The following is an 18,800-nucleotide window of genomic DNA, read 5'->3' on the forward strand; positions in this document are numbered from 1 at the left end:
AATGCATGGCAGTAAATCTGATTGGCTATATACTCTGCCACGGGATATTCTGGCACTCCAGATAATAAATGCAGCCGGGTTATATTTTCTATAGTATATTGTTTGGTGTTCCAGGCAGAATGAAGTGCATTTTAAATTTCTAGTCAGTGATCTTTGGCTATATGATGATGGTGGGGATGGGTGGGGGAGGACTGGTGGTGGGCATTGGGGAGGGGGGTGGGGTGGCGTGATGTTCAGCCAGATTCTCGTGGACTCTGGGACAGATCCAGGTCAGAGCTTGGTGTCTATGGGACTTGCACTGATTCTGGGATTAACTCATTCACATGGGATTCTGGAGCACAGTAGGCTGGAGACAACACTGAAATTAAAATAATGTAAGGAAGGAGACATCAGAAAAAGTCAAGAATAAGGAAAGGTCAATCACCCATCAATCTCATCCCTCAAGCATGTCAGCTCACCTTGCCTAGAATGTAATTACATTTCTAGTGCCCTAATGTCATTGATATAACTACTTTATAGGATAGTCCATTTCAGCCATGCACCAAGACTACGAACACTGATTTTTTTTCCCCTAAAGATTTGTTTCAAATTTAGTTTTCATTTGTGTCCTTACATTTTATTGTCCTTGAGCTGGCTAGGCCCTGAGCTCTGGAATTGCCTCCCTCACCACCTCTCTGTTTCTTAAAACACTCCTTAAAATCTACCTCTTTGACCAAGGTTTTGGCTGGATGTTCTAATATCTCCTTATGTGATTCAGTGTCAAACTTTGTCCAATAATGCTCCTGTGAAGTGTCTTAGTGCATTTACCTACATTAAAGATATTTTATAAATGCAAGTAGTTGTTGTTGTTGCTTATATTTGTGACGGTAGTGTACCTTTAAGAAGTGTTTGTTTTTAAATCATGTTCTCTGCAGCTCTCACAGCCTCAGCTTGTGTCATTGTTGCCGAGCTGTCTGTAAGGGTGCTTTTATTGTTCCTTTAGTGATTTAAATGGGGTTTGTTTATTTTTACTTTGGGATCTTTTATGACCCTACATTGTCAGGAGGAAAGCTGGCTAGTAGGTGATGGGTTCTGGACAGTTTTTCTTTCCTTCCTAGTGAATTTAAGGTTTCATTTTCTGTTTTGGCTGGCTGCAGTTTTAGTTTTAGAAGGGACATCAAGCTGAAAGAAAGTGTTTCTCTCTCTCACTCTCCTTGTTTTTCTTTTGGGAAATTCTGCTGGTTAACTGAAAGCCAGGCCTCTTACCTTCCTGGAGTAGAAAATCTACTGTTGGTGTCTTGACCAGAGTTTCTCCCTGGTGTCCTGGGAAGCTGTTCTGACTTCAACTGTTCTGAGTGTATCCAGGGGGCTGCTAGAAGTTACAAGGCTCAGAAGTCAGGGTTTCAATTCCCCAACCAAAGGATTTAGTTCCAGTATCACATGAACATTAGTCTTTGCTGTGTTAAACATGTGGAAAGGGGTTTTATTTGTCTATGGGAAGTTTTTGTTTGATTGGACCATTTTAGATATATTTGTTACGGGTTATACGTTATCGTGATTGTTTTGTTTCTGTTTGTAATTGATAAAAGTTATTGCTAATGTTCTTTCCATACATGTTAACTCTATTCTTAAATAAACTTTGTTTGATAAAATCTCCCTCGTGGGTCATTTGAATCATACCTGAGGTGAAACATATCATGCTTACCCTAGCCAAATTCAAGATGCAAAACCTATGACTCAGGCGGGTTCCTTAAAACACTTTGGAGTTCCTGACCTGGATTATAACAATCTTATTTGCTCAATGTAGTACTTTGTATGAACGATTTAAGAATATATGTTACTGCACTTGCTGTGAGGAAATATTGGGGAATTATGTGCAAGTTCTCTAATGTGTGAGGCTAGCAGACAAGGCTATACCTTGCATAAATTGCATAAAATTGCATAAAACTGTACTTTATAGATCACAATTAAGTTGCTCATTAGCCTTCTTCCAGGCTGGATAGCTTTGGTACCACTACCCTTTCTATATAGCCATTCCTGTTATACATATAATCGCTCTTGTTGTTCCTCTCTGCAACCTGTCCAATGCATGTGACAACTAGAATAGAACTCCACATTGCAAGTAGGATCTGACCTGTGTGTTATAAATGTTTGGCATAACTTCTGTAAACTCAAACTCCACTGTTCTGGCAACGTATCTCAGCATTTATCTGCTCTTACTTACTTCTCCACATTGTCTTGACATTTAAAGTGCTGAATCTAATATCACCTCCAGGCACCTTTCAACATTTCTTTGTGTTAATTTTGGATCTTTTAAATATATTATAAGATATTGGTAGTGTGCATTTATTTGTTCAGCTCTGTGAACTATACCCCATAATTGCAGGGTGGGAACCATCGGGCTTGGTGTCGTCCAACGTCAGGGAAATAGGTGACTCTTCATCCTCAATCATCATGGTGCCGCAATAACCTGTCAGCAAAAAGATGCTTTTAGTCTCACCCATTCATTCTTTCCCCATATCCCTGCAAAATTCTTCTCCCGTGAGTATTGATCAATTCCCTTTTGAAAACTACTATTAGATCTGTATCCCTCCATTCTATTCCAAATCCTAACAAATTATTTCATAAAAAAGGTTTTCCTCGTGTCATCTCTGGTTCTTTTATCAATGATCATATTCTGCAGCCTGACTGTACTCTGTGCGATCATGGTCACCAGTGTCGGAAGTATTACTGATTCGCGAACGTGTAGGGCTTGTAGCGCAGTGGGTAGAGTCCCTGCCTCAGAGCCAGAAGTTCTGGGTTCGAGCCCCACAACCGGGACTTGATGGCCAATGAATGTGCATTAGTAACATGACTAACATGTTGAATGTCAACCTGTTAAGTCATTCCAACACACCGATGGCTGGTGGTAAGAGGGGAGAGTCTCCTGGTCAGCCATGCTTGAGGTGGAGTGGTGCCTCCACAAGCTGTAAGCCTCTGGCAATAAACGAGCAAACTGTTCTAGGAAAAACATTGCCATGGGAACAGATGGAAGTCTGCTTCGTGCACCAATAGAAAGAGAAACAACGACAAACAACTGATTTAGATGGATCATTTCACAGAGCCACACTGAAAATAACTATTTCAATATAAAAGTCATGATTGGAGTAGCAATGATTGTCCTGAAAATGAGTACCTCTCATCCATGAACTATTTTCTTTCCTTTAGCCAAAGGGGTAAACAGGGTGTCTGGCCCTAAGCACCTAACAATAGTCGAATTCCTAACCATAGGTCAGTGTGAGAGTAATCTAACATGACAAGATGCTTGTTTGCTACCACTCCTATATACTTGTAATTTCATCTTTGTAATTGTTAGTTTGATAAGGGTAGAGCCATTTTCTGAAGGTGGATGGTGAGATGTAAAATCAATACTGCACAATGTGGAGCTGGCTCATACAGACTAGGAGGCCTCAAACCCAACACTGAGTGTGAGCTGGGTTAGCTCATTCTAGTCAGAGTGTCAATGGCAAAGTTACAATTGCAAACCAGGTCTGGCAGCCCCTGTGGAGACAGAATCAGAGGGTAAATTTCTCCAGCCCTCCCCACCAGAGGGATCTTCTCATAGAAATGACCTTACTCTGTGTGCTTATGGTCACCAATGTCAAACGTATTACTGGTTAGAGAAAGTGTAGATTTTGTGGCGCAGTGGGTAGCATCCCTTCCTCTGAGCCAGAAGTTCTGGGTTCAAGTCCCACTACCGGGACTTGATGGTCAATGAAGGTGCATTATTCATAGAAATCATAGAAACCCTACAGTGCAGAAGGAGGCCATTCAGCCCATCGAGTCTGCACTGACAACAATCCCACGTAGGCCCTATCCCCGTAACCCCACATATTTAACCCACTAATCCCTCCAACCTACGCCTCCCAGGACACTAATGGGGAATTTTGCATGGCCAATCCACCTAACCCGTACATCATTTGGACTGTTTTTCTCCATATTTTTGTGGAAAATCCTAAAATTTCTCTTTTTCACAAAATCGTACAGCAAAGCAGGTAACAATTTGGCACATCCTCTCTGTAGCAGTTCCTCAAGCTACCCATAATGACTTTGAACTCCCGTAAATCTGCGCTTAACCTAAAGTGAAGTAAAAGTTTATTTATTAGTCACAAGTAAGGCTTACATTAACACTGCAATGAAGTTACTGTGAAATTCCCCTAGTCGCCACACTCCGGCGCCTGTTCTATTCAATCCATCTAACCAGCACATCTTTCAGACTGTGGGAGGAAACCGGAGCACCCGGAGGAAACCCACGCAGACACAGGTAGAGTGTGCAAACTCCACACAGACAGTGACCCAAGCCGGGAATCAAACCCGGGTCCCCGATGCAATGAGGCAACAGTGCTAACCACCGTGCCACCGTGCCATCCCAGTCAAGTCGATTCCCTCTGCAGGCTACCCAACAGTGGGCGGCACCGACGATGAAATTATATCACCACCAACTTCAGCAGGACCGGAATATCCCACCAGAAGCCAATAGCGAGCTGCGCCCACTGCGGAAAATCCTGTTGCGAGGGTGCTGGAGAATTCTGCCCAGGGTTAATGGTGGGTGGAATGCTGCAGCCCGCTAGCTCCCAGCGAGGATTGCAATGGTCCACAGAATTGGATGTCGGCTGAAAAACAGCTTTGTGCAGGTGGTTGAACCCATTCTGACGCTCCCGGTCCACCATGCCAGTCCTGATTGGTTTCCCGACCAGAGTGAGCGGGAACCCAATAAAATAATCAAATGACTTATTTTCCATCTGATTAGTGAGCTTGAAGCGCAATTCAATTCCCTCCCATTATTCACCCTCCTCCCCAGCGGAATCTACACGTGCCAGCTTTGGTACAAATCCTCACAATCATGGACCTGGCATGTTGGACCCTGAGGGCCCAGGGACACCATCCCCTCAGCAATGAGAGGCATCCTCCCCCCCACACCACACAGGCATGAGGTCAAAATGACCTCCCTCTCAGCCCTTCCGACTCCTTTCCCCTTCAGACTGCCCACTCAGCCCCCCTTTCCCCTTAGACTCCCTCCTTAGACATCCCTTCAGGCCATGCACCTTGGCAGTGCCAAAAATGCACTGCCTCCTGGCCTGGCACCTTGGGCCCTGAGGGGGGAGGGGATCAAGGAGGTATGTCCAATGGCCATTTGCTCCTCTGCTGTTGCCAGACTGCAGAGGGAGGGTCGCTCTTGGGCTCTGGGGGTTGGGTGGGCTTGGGCTGGGGATCTGGGTTTGATCTTACCACTCTCCCCTGGGATGGCGGTCTTGTAGCTGGATTGCCCCTTCCAACCCTGGCAACCTCACGCTTACGTAAGAACATAAGAACATAAGAACTAGGAGCAGGAGTAGGCCATCTGGCCCCTCGAGCCTGCTCCGCCATTCAATAAGATCATGGCTGATCTTTTTGTGGACTCAGCTCCACTTACCCGCCCGCTCACCATAACCCTTAATTCCTTTACTATTCAAAAATGTATCTATCCTTGCCTTAAAAACATTCAATGAGGTAGCCTCAACTGCTTCACTGGGTGGGGAACTCCATAGATTCACAACCCTTTGTGTGAAGAAGTTCCTCCTCAACTCAGTCCTAAATCTGCTTCCCCTTATTTTGAGGCTATGCCCCCTAGTTCTAGTTTCACCCGCCAGTGGAAACAACTTCCCTGCTTCTATCTTATCTATTCCCTTCAGAATCTTATATGTTTCTGTAAGATCTCCCCTCATTCTTCTGAATTCCAATGAGTATAGCTCCAGTCTACTCAGTCTCTCCTCATAAGCCAACCCTCTCAATTCCAGAATCAACCTAGTGAATCTTCTCTGCACCCCCTCCAGTGCCAGTATATCCTTTCACAAGGAGACCAAAACTGTACACAGTATTCCAGGTGTGCCTCACTAGCACTTTATACAGCTGCAATATAGTCTCGCTGTTTTTAAACTCCATCTCTCTAGCAATGGGCAGCACGGTAGCACAGTGGTTAGCACTGCTGCCTCACAGCTCCAGGGACCTGGGTTTGATTCCCGGCTTGGGTCACTGTCTGTGTGGAGTTTGCACATTCTCCTCGTGTCTGCGTGGGTTTCCTCCGGGTGCTCCGGTTTCCTCCCACAGTCCAAAGATGTGCGGGTTAGGTTGATTGGCCATGCTAAAAATTGCCCTTAGTGTCCTGAGATGCGTAGGTTAGAGGGGTTAGTGGGTAAATATGTAGGGATATGGGAGTAGAGCCTGGGTGGGATTGTGGTCAGTGCAGACTCGATGGGCCGAATGGCCTCTTTCTGTACTGTAAGGTTTCTATGATTCTATGAAAATCCCGTTTGCCTTCTTAATTACCTGCTGCACCTGCAAACCAATTCCTTGAGATTCCTGCACAAGGACACCCAGGTCCCTCTGCACAGCAGTATGCTGCAATTTTTTACCATTTAAATAATCGTCCATTTTGCTGTTATTCCTACCAAAATGGATGACCTCACATTTACCAACATTGTACTCCATCCGCCAGACCCTCGTCCACTCACTTAGACTATCGATATCCCTTTGCAGACTTTCAGCGTCCTCTGCACACTTTGCTCTGCCACTCATCTTAGTAGTGTGGGGGTGGTTTACCCCTTATTTGTGGGTGGGGGGAGGATGCCCTTCTTTAGTGAGGGTTTAGTGATGCTCGCCTGGTCAGTGGAGCGAGTCATCATTTAATTTTTAGAAAGAGTGCCCCGATCTTGGAGCAGCCGGGCTGGCCAGCGGGTTTCCTGAGATGAGCTCATTACCTGGGGACCCAGGTTTGATTCCCAGTTTGGGTCACTGTCTGTGTGGAATCTGCACATTCTCCCCATGTCTGCGTGGGTTTCCTCCGGGTGCTCCGGCTTCCTCCCACAGTCTGAAAGACGTGCTGGTCAGGTGGATTGAATCGAACAGGCGCCGGAGTGTAGCGACTAGGGGAATTTCAGGCGGGTGAATCCCACCTGACAGATGCTGCCAGTGCCAACGGAAACACTCCTGTTTTCCCACTCGTGTGGACACTTAGTTCCAGTTTGGGAGGATTGCAGTCAATGTTTCAAGTCCGTATGACTCTTCTTCAGAAACTGAATCAAACTTTAGATTCCAAAGAAGAGCCATTGGACTCAAATTGTTAACGCTGCTTCTCTCTCCACAGATGCTGCCAGGCCTGTTGCATTTTCCCAGCATTTTTTGTTTTTATTTCAAATTTCCAGCATCCGCCCATCTTTTGCTTTTTATTTTATGACAATTGCTCACTGTAGCTCAGGATGAAAGAGGAGAAAAAACATCAACCAGGATCCTGCCCCTGATTATTATCCAGTAATCCGCGGCAGCACGGTGGAAGTGGTTGGGCGGCGCGGTGGCACAGTGGTTAGCACTGCTGCCTCACGGTGCCAGGGACCCAGGTTCGATTCCCGGCTTGGGTCATTGTCTGTGTGAAGTTTGCACATTCTCCCCATGTCTGCGTGGGTTTCCTCCGGGTTTTCTGGTTTCCTCCCACAGTCCAAAGATGTGCAGATTAGGCTGCTTGGCCATGATAAATTGCCCCTTAGTGTCAGGTGGACTAGCTAGGGTAAATGTATGCGGTTATGGGGATAGGGGCAGGGTGGGATTGTGGTCGGTGTGGACTTGATGGGCCAAATGACCTCCTTCTGCACTGTAGGATTCTATGATTCTACGATTCTAACCTCAGCTGAAAACTGGCACATAGCTGGATAACAATGGGAAGATGATCAGCCCGACTCTGATTCCTCCTGCAGTTGAATAACTTGCTTCCATGATCTGCAGTTTGGGTGAGATAAGGGGAATGGGGGTAGCCGGGACCCATTCAGCAGTACCACAGCATGCATCAAGTATCTCAGGAAAGAATGAGGTGGAATATTGAAATTAAGAAGGCTGGTTGATTCACCTTACAATGACTGGTGTACAGTTCTGGTCACCCTATTATAGAAAGGATATTATTAGACTAGAAAGAGTGCAGAAAAGATTCACTAGGATGCTACGGGGACTTGATGGATTGAGTTACAAGGAGAGGCTGGATAAACTGGGACTTTTTTCCCTGGAGCGTAGGAGGCTTGTAGATCTTATAGAAGTCTATAAAATAATGAGGAGCATAGATAATGGTAGATTATCCCCTACCCAAAGGTAGGGGAGTCTAAAACTAGAGGGCATAAGTTTAAGGTGAGAGGGGAGAAATACAAAAGGGTCCAGAGGGGCAATTTTTTCACTCAGAGGATGGTGAGTGTCTAGAACGAGCTGCCAGGGGCAGTAGTAGAGGCGGGTACAATTTTGTCTTTTAAAAAGTATTTAGACAGTTACATGGGTACGATAGATATGGAGGGATATGGGCCAAATGCGGGCGATTGGGATTATCTTAGTGATAAAAACTGGGCAGCATGGACATGTTGGGCCGAAGGCGTTTCCATGCTGTAAACCTCTATGACTCTATGATGCTTAGCTTCCACAGATTCAGCGCTTCAGTGGGGCCAAATCGGTCCACCAGATATCATAATACTCAAAACATGCATGCATTCTGGAATGCCTGCTCCTTTCTCACAGCCACAACCAATTAACCCATAGCTACAGTGTCAACTAAAGCAGGAAAATGTACCACCAGTTATTCAGATATAAACACAATCAGACAATTGTGAATTCTTTTACCCTGTGTCCAGTGGGTGGCGCTATTAGTCAACCAATCCTAAAACAAGATGTTGCTCGCATCCTATTTTTTCCATCTTATTTTCTATTGTCTTCATCTCTGACGAAGGTTCATCCAGACTCACACATTAGCTCTGTTCTCTGTCCACTGATGTTGTTTGTCCTGCTGAGATTTTCTAGCATTTTCTGTTTTTGAATCAAGTGGTGGTAAAGGCAAAATACTGCAGATGCTGGAATCTAAAAAAAACAGAAAATGCTGGAAAATCTCAGCAGGTCTGGCAGCATCTGTGGAGAGAGAACAGAGCCAATGTTTCGAGTCTGGATGACCCTTCCTATTCAGATTTCCAGCATTTTTGGTTTCCATCAAGTAGCGTTAGATGACTGGTGAAGATGAAAACCTCAGAATTTGAATTATTATCCTGCAAGGGTCAGAATTAAATAGAAACTTGAGAGAGTTAATATTGCCTCTGGCTATGAAGTGATACATTTTTTGTCCAGGATGCCACTTTCTGGCCAAGAACCCACCTGAGCAGAAAGAGGTTTTAAAAAAAAGTTATTTCTGGGTTATGGGTGTCATTGACTTGGCCAACATTTATTGCCCATCACTCGTTACCCTTCAGAAGATGGCGGTGAGCTGCCTTCTTGAAACACTGAAGTCCCTGAGGTGTAGGTACACCCACAGTGCTGCGGGGAGGGAGCTCAAGGACTTTGACCCAGCGATAGTGAAGGAATGTCGATGTATTTCCAAGTCAGGTTGGTGACTGGCTTGCAGGGGAACTTGCAGGCGGTGGTGATCCCAGGGATTTGCTGCCCTTGTCCTCCTAGATGGAAGTTGTTGTGGTTGGAAGGTGCTGCCTAAAGGACCTTGCTGAGTTCATGCAGTGCATCTTGTAGATGGGACACATGGCTGTTACTGTTCATTGGTGGTGGAGGGATTGAATATTTATGAAAGGGTGTAATAATATCTATTATCTGTAATAATATTCCTTAAAGGGGCGTGCATCAAAATGGTCATGTGACCCAATCGTCCAATGGGGAATGAGTGCTGTGATCTCGGGGCAGAGTGTGCTTTTGCAGCGAGATTGATCCTAGAATTGGGAATGAACACACTGATTGTAGTACTCTGTATATAGTTATAAATAGTAATAAACCCATTGTTGTTTGTTCGCTAACTGGTAGTCTCCTATTATTGCATTTACTATAAAGGGGTAATAATCAAGTGGGTTGCTTTGTCCTGAATGGTGCTGAGCTTTTTAAAGTTATTATAGCTGCACTCATTCACGCAAGTTGGGAGTATTCTATCACACTGCTGACTTGTGCCTTGTCCAGTGATGGAGAGGCATTGGGGAGTCAGGAAGTTAGTTACTCATCACAGGATTCCCAGCCTTTGACCTGCTCTTGTAGCCACAGTATTGATATGGCTAGTCCAGTTCAGTTTCTGGTTGATGGTAACCCTCAAGATGTTGATAGTGGAGGAGTCAGTGATGGTAATGCCACTGAGTAACAAAGGGACAATGTTTAGATCTTCCCTTGCTGGAGATTGCCTGGCACTTGTGTAGCATGAATGTTACTTGCCACTTGTCAGCCCAAGCTTGGATATTGTTCAGGTCTTGCTACATTTGGACATGGACTGCTTCAGTATCTGAGGAGTCGCGAATGACTATTGTGCAACCATCAGTGAACATCCCCACTTCTGACCTTATGATGGAAGGAAGGTCTCTGATGAAGCAGCTGAAGATGGTTGGGCCTCGGACACTACCCTGAGGAACTCCTGCAATGATGTCCTGGAGCTGAGATGATTGACCTCCAACCGCCACAATCATCCTCCCTTGTAATATGTTTGAATCTAACCAGCGGAGGGTTTTCCCCCTGATTCCCATTGACTCCAATTTTGCCACGGTTCCTTGGTGCCTTACTCGGTCACATGTTGCTTTGACGTCAAGGGCAGTTACTCTCACCTCACCTCTGGTGTTTGGCTCTTTTGTCCATGTTTGAACCAAGTCTGTAGTGAGGTCAGGAGCTAAGTGATCCTGGCGCAAGAAGTACTGGAGCACAAGTCTTCTATGCCATTGCTGGAACATTGTCAGGGCCCATAATCTTTGCAATATCCAGTGCCTTCAGCCATTTCTTGATATGAAGTGGAATAAATTGAATTGGCTGAAACTGATATCTGTGATGCTGTGGACTTCCAAATGAAGCTGAGATGAATCATCCACTCGGCATTCCTGGCTGAAGATTGTTGCGAGTGCTTCAGCCTTATCTTTTGTACTGATGTGCTTGGTTCCTCCATCATTGAGGATGGGGACACCTAGAGTGAGTTGTTTAATTGTCCATTACTATTTACGGCTGGATGCAGGACGGAAAAGCTTAGAACTGATCCCAGTTGTGGAATTACTTATCTCTATCTATTACTTGCTGTTTATGCTGTTTGGCACACAAGTAGCTTTGTAAGTAGCTTGTCGTTTCACCAGGTTGACACTTCATTTTTAGATATGCCTGTTGTTGCTCCTGGCAGACCGTCCTGCATTCTTTATTGGTAATAGGTGGAGACACTATGCTAAACAATGGTGTATTTGTTCCTCATGTCTGATTGCAAAGTATTGTTGCAATGTTTTCGTGCTTTACTAAGCCATTAATGGCATGTTATTCAGTCCATTTGTTTTAGAAATAAAATCTTCTTCAAAATAGCTGAGCGAACGCTCAAAAGAATGGAAATCTCGACATCCCAGGTCACTGCAATCAGGTATGAGGGGGACTTGCATTTAATAAAAGTGCCTGTGAAGTTACATCATTGTTGCTGCTTCCTCCAGCTTTACACAAAAACACAGTGCATTAATGCTAAAAATAGTAGACTATTCAAGTAGATTTTAGCACTAGGAAATAGACAATGACTGTCTGCAATGGATCTATTTCACATTACACTGAAACCTCATCTGCTGCTCAGGTGAATCTATCTGATAGCAGTTCTCAAGAAAGAATAGAGATTTCCCAGTGTACTGATTAACACTTCCCCCTCAATCTACAGCACCAAAAACTGATTGTCTGGTTAATTGTTCAGTTGCTATTTGTAATATCAGTGATTACACTTCAAAAGTAAAATGCAATGGTTGTGAATAAAGGCGAGATCTTTTTTAAATCTCAGTATATGCTTTGGTCTGGACTCTCTCAGCATTTTTCACAGATACAGACCTTTCTCTCTCCAGAAAGCACGGCTGTAGTAAACCATACACTTGATGATGGATCCCATTGGCACGCGCTGGATCAACTGGTTTCGCAGTGGAGGCAGTGGAGGATTGTAGTGAATTTGCTGAGTGAGGGCAGGTGGGATAGCACTGATGACATAATCAGCCTAAAAATTGCACAAAGGAAATTAATGCTCTCGCTCTTATTTATGTAACACTACTGCACAAAACCGATTTTTTTCACCCTGTTTGTAAGTGAACGATCTAACAGTGTAGAACTTCAAATTTTAATAGACAAGTTGGTGGAGGTGGCAGATGAAGTTCAATAATCATAGACAACAGATTTCTTCCCTAAAGGACATTAGTGAGCCAGATGGGAATTTATGACAATTGACAATGGTTTCATAGTCATCATTAGACTTTTAATTTCAGATTTTATTGAACTCAAATGTCACCATCTGCCTTGTGGGATTCAAACCCAGGCTCCTGGGTTTCTGGATTACTAGCCCAGCGACAATACCACTACACAACTTCCTCCCCTAAATACAGCAGTTAGTTTTCATTTAACATGATCCTGCAAATTAGTGCCATTAATAATCAGTTCATATCATTTGTTAGAATTCTTACAGTGCAGAAGGAGGCCCATCAAGACTGCACCGACTCTTACCCAGGCTTATCCTGTAACCCCATGTATTTATCCCACTAACCTATATAACTTGGGACACTAAGGGACAATTTAGCATGGTAAATGAACCTAACCTGCACATCTTTGGACTGTGGGAGGAAACTGGAGCACCGGACAGTTACCCAAAGCAGGGATCAAACTCAGGTCCCTGGCACTGTGAGGCAGCATTGCTAACCACTGTGCCACCGTGCCACCTTGAGTTAAGGGAAGAATATTGGTCTGGAAATGGGGGATCCTCCTTTTTTCTGAATAGTACCAAAGGATTTGGAGCAACTACCTGAACTACTGGAAGAAGCCTTGGTTTTAGACCTCAGTGGAAAGATGGAATGTCACTATTTAAACAATTGCTTTATGTTTAAGAGTATTAATGGACAAATCCTGACTTTCATAAAACAAATAAAACAGTTGGCAAATTGAGTATGACATTGGTACATTTTATAACATGACAAAAGATATTGGGCTTGGTAGTCACAACTGACATTCTTTATTATGGCATTCACATATAATCATATGATCACACACCTCATATTCCTCTCCATTCAATGTCTCCACATGGATAGTCCCCTCAGTTTGTTCCACTCTCACCACTGGTCTGTTGAGCTTCACATTATCCTTCATCTGCTCAGCTAAACGCTCACTGATTTGCCCAGACCCACCAACAAATTTCCTTTCCTGGTGGAATGAAAGGTTAAGCTCAATGTGCTGCATCATCAAAGGAAAATCAAGGTAAAAGGAGAAGCATTAAATACTAACAAAACAGCTATGATATTGCAACATTCGGCATACGGGACAAAGAACAGGGGAAACATGTTTCACATAGAGCACTGTGAGGCTGTAGCGTACACTACTGGAATTAGGAAGCAGAGACCATGTCAACATCTAACAACACTTTATGCAGGTGGTTGAGAGGACAGATGATAAAAGGGATGGAAGTAGGATTGATGGATTGAATTAGGATTACTCCTGGCCTGGACAATAAATGCCATAATGGGTTGATTGGTCCAAAAGACCTTCTTCCATATTGCAATCTTTTCTACATTCTATGTAAAAGGAAGCCATGACACAGTGATGCACTGTCATACCCAAAGCACATGGCAACATAAAACTTTGGGTATATCGTGATTTTGAGATGTGGAGTAAAACAGGTGATAATGGATCGGCACCCTGTTTTACATCCTAATTTTTATATCCATTCATTTCAACTGGCTCTCGCTCTTATTTATTTAATGTTATTACACAAAATCGATATATTTCACCCTGTGTGTAAGTGCGCGATCTAACAGTCAACATTTTAACAACTCAAACACTGTTTCTTGACCTTCTGGATTAAAACTCAAAGATTTTAATTTAGATGATTCTTTTAATGTAACAATTCATTACTCTCTAACTTCAGCAATTATCAACAGTCTAGGAATGATTGTTGGCAATACTAGTAGTCAAACACTTAATGATCTTAAACCAGAATATTTGCATTAATTATTTGTATGATATTAGCAATAATAATTATCAGACAAATGTTCCACATTAGTTTGAATTAGTAATACCCTGGAGGTTAGTGTTTGTGCAAAATTAAACCTGCTTATGATGTTAAATGTGGAGTATAAATCAGATATGAAGACATGAATGAACTCTGTGGAGTTATAAAGTGGTTACATTTTTATTCATTTTTGGTAAAATATTTATAGTTTGAAGCTAAGGAAATTACACAATCCCATTTTGAAAGTGGCCATCAAATATCTTTATTGAATTGAAATTATCGATTAATATAATGAATAAAATGAATCTGACTGGATTTTCTGGATTGTATTGTCTTGAGGGACATCTGAAATTCTAAAGCCTAAGAATCACCAAGTTCTCAAACCTGGCCTCCATTGGTGGTAGAAAATATCCGCCTTGTCCCTCCACACTGTCTCACATACCACAGGAACCAAAGAGCAGAGACTTCGTAGGGCTCCGAAGTGACATTAATGTTGACAAAGAGTGTTGCAAAGTCTCTCGCCACCCTGCAGTTAAACATACAGGGTAAGATACCTGGTTAAAGAATGCAATAACTCTCCACTACACTTTGCTGTTTACTTTATCTCATTTTAAACAGAATTAAATGTTTGGCGGAAATAAAAGAGGGAGGTCCTTGAAGGAGGCAGGACAGGTGGTCAAGAAAACATATGGAATGCTTTCCTACATTGATGGGACTATATAAAATGCTGGTTAGGCCACAGCTGGAATTTTGTGCACAATTCTGGTCACCGCATTTTGGGAAGGACATAATTGCTTTGGAAAGAGCGCAGAGGAGATTTACAAGAGTGTTGCCAGGGCTTGAAAATGCAGTTATGGAGATTGGATAAGGTAAGTTTGTTTTCCTTCGAACTGAGGGGACTAAGGGGTGACCTAATTGAGGTGTACAAAATTATGAGGAGTCTAGATAGGTTAGACAGGAAAGACCTGTTTACCTTACCTGAGGGGTCAGTTACCAGGGGTTTGTTTACCAGATTTGAGATGATTGGTAGAAGGCTTAGAGGAGACATGAGGAACATATCTGGAATTCACTGCTTAAGTTGATGGTTGAGACTAAAACACTGAACTCATTTAAAAGATACCTGCATCTGAAATGTTATAACCTGCAAGGTTTTGGACCAGGTGCTGGGAAGTGGGATTGAGATGGGTGGCTAGTTTATTTTTCTCTATCTGGGCTGACACGGAAACCAGGGGCTGAATGGTCTCTTTTTGCACCACAACATTTCTATGGTTCGAAGGAAATCCCTCCCTTTCGTTTATCTAATATATGTGGACATTCAAGATAAGGGGCAATTATTTAGGACTTGGATGAGGAAACATTTCTTCACTCAAAGGGTTGTGAATGTTTGGAGGATACTTCAAGAGGATTGTGCATGCTCCATTGTTGAATCTATTCCAGGCTGGGATAGAAGGATTTTCAATTTCTAAGTGTATCAAAGGATATGGGGTGCAGGCCTAGATGTGGAGTTGAGGCAGAAGATCAGCTATGCTCATATTGAATGGTGGAGTAGGCTCAATGGGTCGGGCAACCTACTCCTGCTCTTATTTTTTTTATGTTCTTATAAAATCCATGTTATCCCTGGTAATGTTATTCCATGATCCCGATTGCCATACTGAAATCTTTTATCCCAACAGATACAAAATTCATGAAAGGAAACCATACAGGTAGTCAGTCCTCAGACTTACGACACTATTGGTTCCTCAAAACTGCATCTTAAGTCAAAACATCTTAAGTTGGAACCGATTTTCCCAGAAGAACAATAAATTGGGGATTGGTTCCTGAACCAGACCTACTATCTAATTTCACCAAAATAACCTAGAGTTTTGTACTTATTCAATTGTAAAAATGTAATATAGCAATAAATTAATGTTGTAAAATACACATTTTAAGAAAAAACTTGGCATCATAAAGATTCACCAAGTAAAAATGTGTCGGAACAGCAACTGAGCATCTTGAGTCAGGGAGTTGTGTGACACAGAATGTTGATATGCATGGATGAACATTTGAACTTGTTAACTGGCGTGGCATCGTAAGGTCAAAACCAAGGGTATAAAGTTGAAGCAGGGTGCTATTTATAAACATCGTAAGTGCTATTTTTCATAACTCGAGCATCATAAAGTTGAGGACTGCTTGTATATTCAAATATAGGATGTTTACAAAAGATAGTTACAATTCGGGCCAGTTACATTTGGCTGTCTTCAGGATGATCCTGCATTCAAGTCCCTGAAACTGTAGACCTCTGAGGGATCAAGGGGTTATTGTCACTGTTAACTGCCTTGGCCAACAGGAGCCACCTACCTTGTCCAGCAAAGTTTGTCAATTAACTCTTTCATGGTCATGTTATCCCACTCCACTGCACGTTCAGCACTCCATGGCGCATCTGCAGGAATCTAAAAACATTCAATCAATGATCATTACAATTTGTGGACAAAGTCAGCTGCTGTCTCTCCACTTCTAAGATTTGGTTAGAGAGAGATGAGCAAAGGCCTCCAAACTTTGATATATTATCTGTATTAGAGCATTCTTCTCAAGGATATAAATCTTGCCAAGACAGAAATCGAATGGGCCCCAAATTGCAGCAGTGCAGAAAGCAAAAGTCAGAAGTAAAGTTTTCGAGGGGCCAGGAATTTCTGGCAGGGCCAAGATCCTGCTGCAGAAGTGAACTGGCCTCAACTGTTCCATTTCAAACAAGCTGAAGTGCCCTTCTTCACAATTGCAGGCACGGATAAAAGATGAAGCTAGGACAAGATTGTTTAATATTTGCATATCCATTTCCCTTTGAGAATGTGTGCAGCTGTTTAAAAGGCTCCATTTGATAGGATCGTTTCATCAAGGCAGTTGTAATTGATTAAAGGGAACTGAGATTGTTTATGGCCATTTCTTGGGGACCCACAAGATTTGGAAAATTTTTACTCACTTCATATGCAGAAAGCCCTCATTACTCTTGGAAATTATTCAACTTCAACACAGTCACTGAGCTAGGACTGCATGATAGATTTCTGAGTGGGAATCACATTTTATAGGATCTATATCAGGATTGCCAGCAGTGATTAAATGTATTCCTGGAGATTTCGTCACACAGCCTCCCCCCCCCCCTCCTCATGCTCCAGCCATTAGCCACCCCAACACATCTAATTTGTGACTCACTACCTCTCCATGCTAATTGGAGAACAAAAAGATTTCAATTAGCTGATGCTTGATGCCAAACAGCCATCCTCCCCCCGCACCCACCCCCCCCCCCCCCCCCACCACCCCCTCCATTTTCAATATTTCTATTCTCGCAAATGTTCGATGAAAATTAGAAAAAAAGGCAATCTTTTTTTAATGTCGCTCCAGGATTGCATACAGCAATGCTCTGAAGAGTGATCTTCAATTCCTGCAAACTCCAGGCCAGTCCTGGAGGGTTGGCGACTCTAACCTATATGCTGATGGAGGAAGATGCGTAGGAGACCACAAAGGAAACCAGATAGCACCAGGCAGGAGTTCAATCATCCTAAAACTATCTACCCAGCAGGATTGATACATCAATCTGTGCATTCCAAAAAAACCCTTTCAGGAGCTCTACCTCAAGCATGTGCATTTCCATCACAGTACAGTCAGCTCTCACTGTGACACAGGACATGACCACAGCTATCCCCTTTTATGCCACTGGTTCACCCCAGGGAAATCACAGGAGGATTTTTGATTTCATTTCCGTCAGGTCAGCCAATTTTAGTTTATAAAGTTTCAAGTTCATTTATTTATAAGTCACAAATAAGCCTTACATTAACACTGCAATCCAGTTACTGTGAAATTCCCTTAGTCGCCACAGTCCGGCGCCTGTTCGGGCCAATGCAGCACCTAACTAGCATGTCTTTCAGAATGTGAGAGGAAACCGGGGCACCCGGAGGAAACCCACGCAGACAGGTGGAGAACATGCAAACTCCACACAGAAAGTGACCCAAGCCAAGAATCGAACCCAGGTCCCTGGCGCTGTGAGGCAGCACTGCTAACCATTGTGCCAAATGCTTTCCTCTATGAATAATAACTGCCAAGACAACTCAATCATTCAATTTGATCCTGTTCCCAAACAGATGGCTCAGTAGGCCCTCAAGTGTTTCAGAATTGCTAGATTTCCCAGGATTGTCAGAACAGTTGATGGCGTCCTTTTGACACTTAACGTGTTTGCCAGATGTAAATTCTAGATTTATATCAATCTGGAAGATTTCAGTTAGCCACCAGGTGGCTCATAGTGAGCCCCGTGCCTGGTTACTGGCCAGCACCAGTTAGAACACCTTCTTATCTCACTAACTACATATCTACAAGAGAGACAAGAAAAAGAGACAGGAAAATAAACTTATGTGACCTTTCCTACTCAGAATACTTCCAGAAAGAAGCAGGCTTGTCACCTTCTTTCCCATTTCATCCAAAGTTCTCCAGAGATTGTTGTAATCCAAGTAAGCGATAGGGTTCCACACAGGAGGAAATGGCCCATTGAACGGGTAAGACTTTCCCTGCAAAAGATAACAGCAAATGCAATGGAAACTGCAATTCAATGTGCTGGATATGTATCTGTTACTCAGAGGTACTCTGTATTGCACTGGATATGTGTCTATTTCTCAGACATACCCAGTACTACAATGAATATGTTTATGATACTCAGGGATATACAGGCCTGTGCTGGTCATATACCATTTTACTCAAAGTTACCCATTACTGTGTTGGATAGGTACTTGTTACTCAAGGATACACCTGGAAACACTGGATATGTGCTCCCACCCTCAGATATAGCAGC

General features: G+C 43.2%; 1 protein-coding gene across 1 annotated transcript in view; it reads right to left on the reverse strand.

Moving 5' to 3' along the window:
* Positions 1-18,800, reverse strand: part of LOC144493156 (amine oxidase [flavin-containing]-like) — a 69,573-nt gene that overhangs the window by 20,009 nt on the left and 30,764 nt on the right. Inside the window, exons 5-10 of the mRNA XM_078212055.1 lie at positions 18,415-18,519; positions 16,325-16,416; positions 14,372-14,513; positions 13,033-13,182; positions 11,833-11,992; positions 2,353-2,449 (exon numbers count right to left, since the gene is read on the reverse strand). Of these exons, the coding sequence (XP_078068181.1) occupies positions 2,353-2,449; positions 11,833-11,992; positions 13,033-13,182; positions 14,372-14,513; positions 16,325-16,416; positions 18,415-18,519 (746 nt within the window). The remainder of the gene's footprint in view (positions 1-2,352; positions 2,450-11,832; positions 11,993-13,032; positions 13,183-14,371; positions 14,514-16,324; positions 16,417-18,414; positions 18,520-18,800) is intronic.

This window comes from Mustelus asterias, chromosome 4 (genome assembly GCF_964213995.1).
Source record: "Mustelus asterias chromosome 4, sMusAst1.hap1.1, whole genome shotgun sequence".
In the NCBI taxonomy this organism is placed as follows: domain Eukaryota; kingdom Metazoa; phylum Chordata; class Chondrichthyes; order Carcharhiniformes; family Triakidae; genus Mustelus; species Mustelus asterias.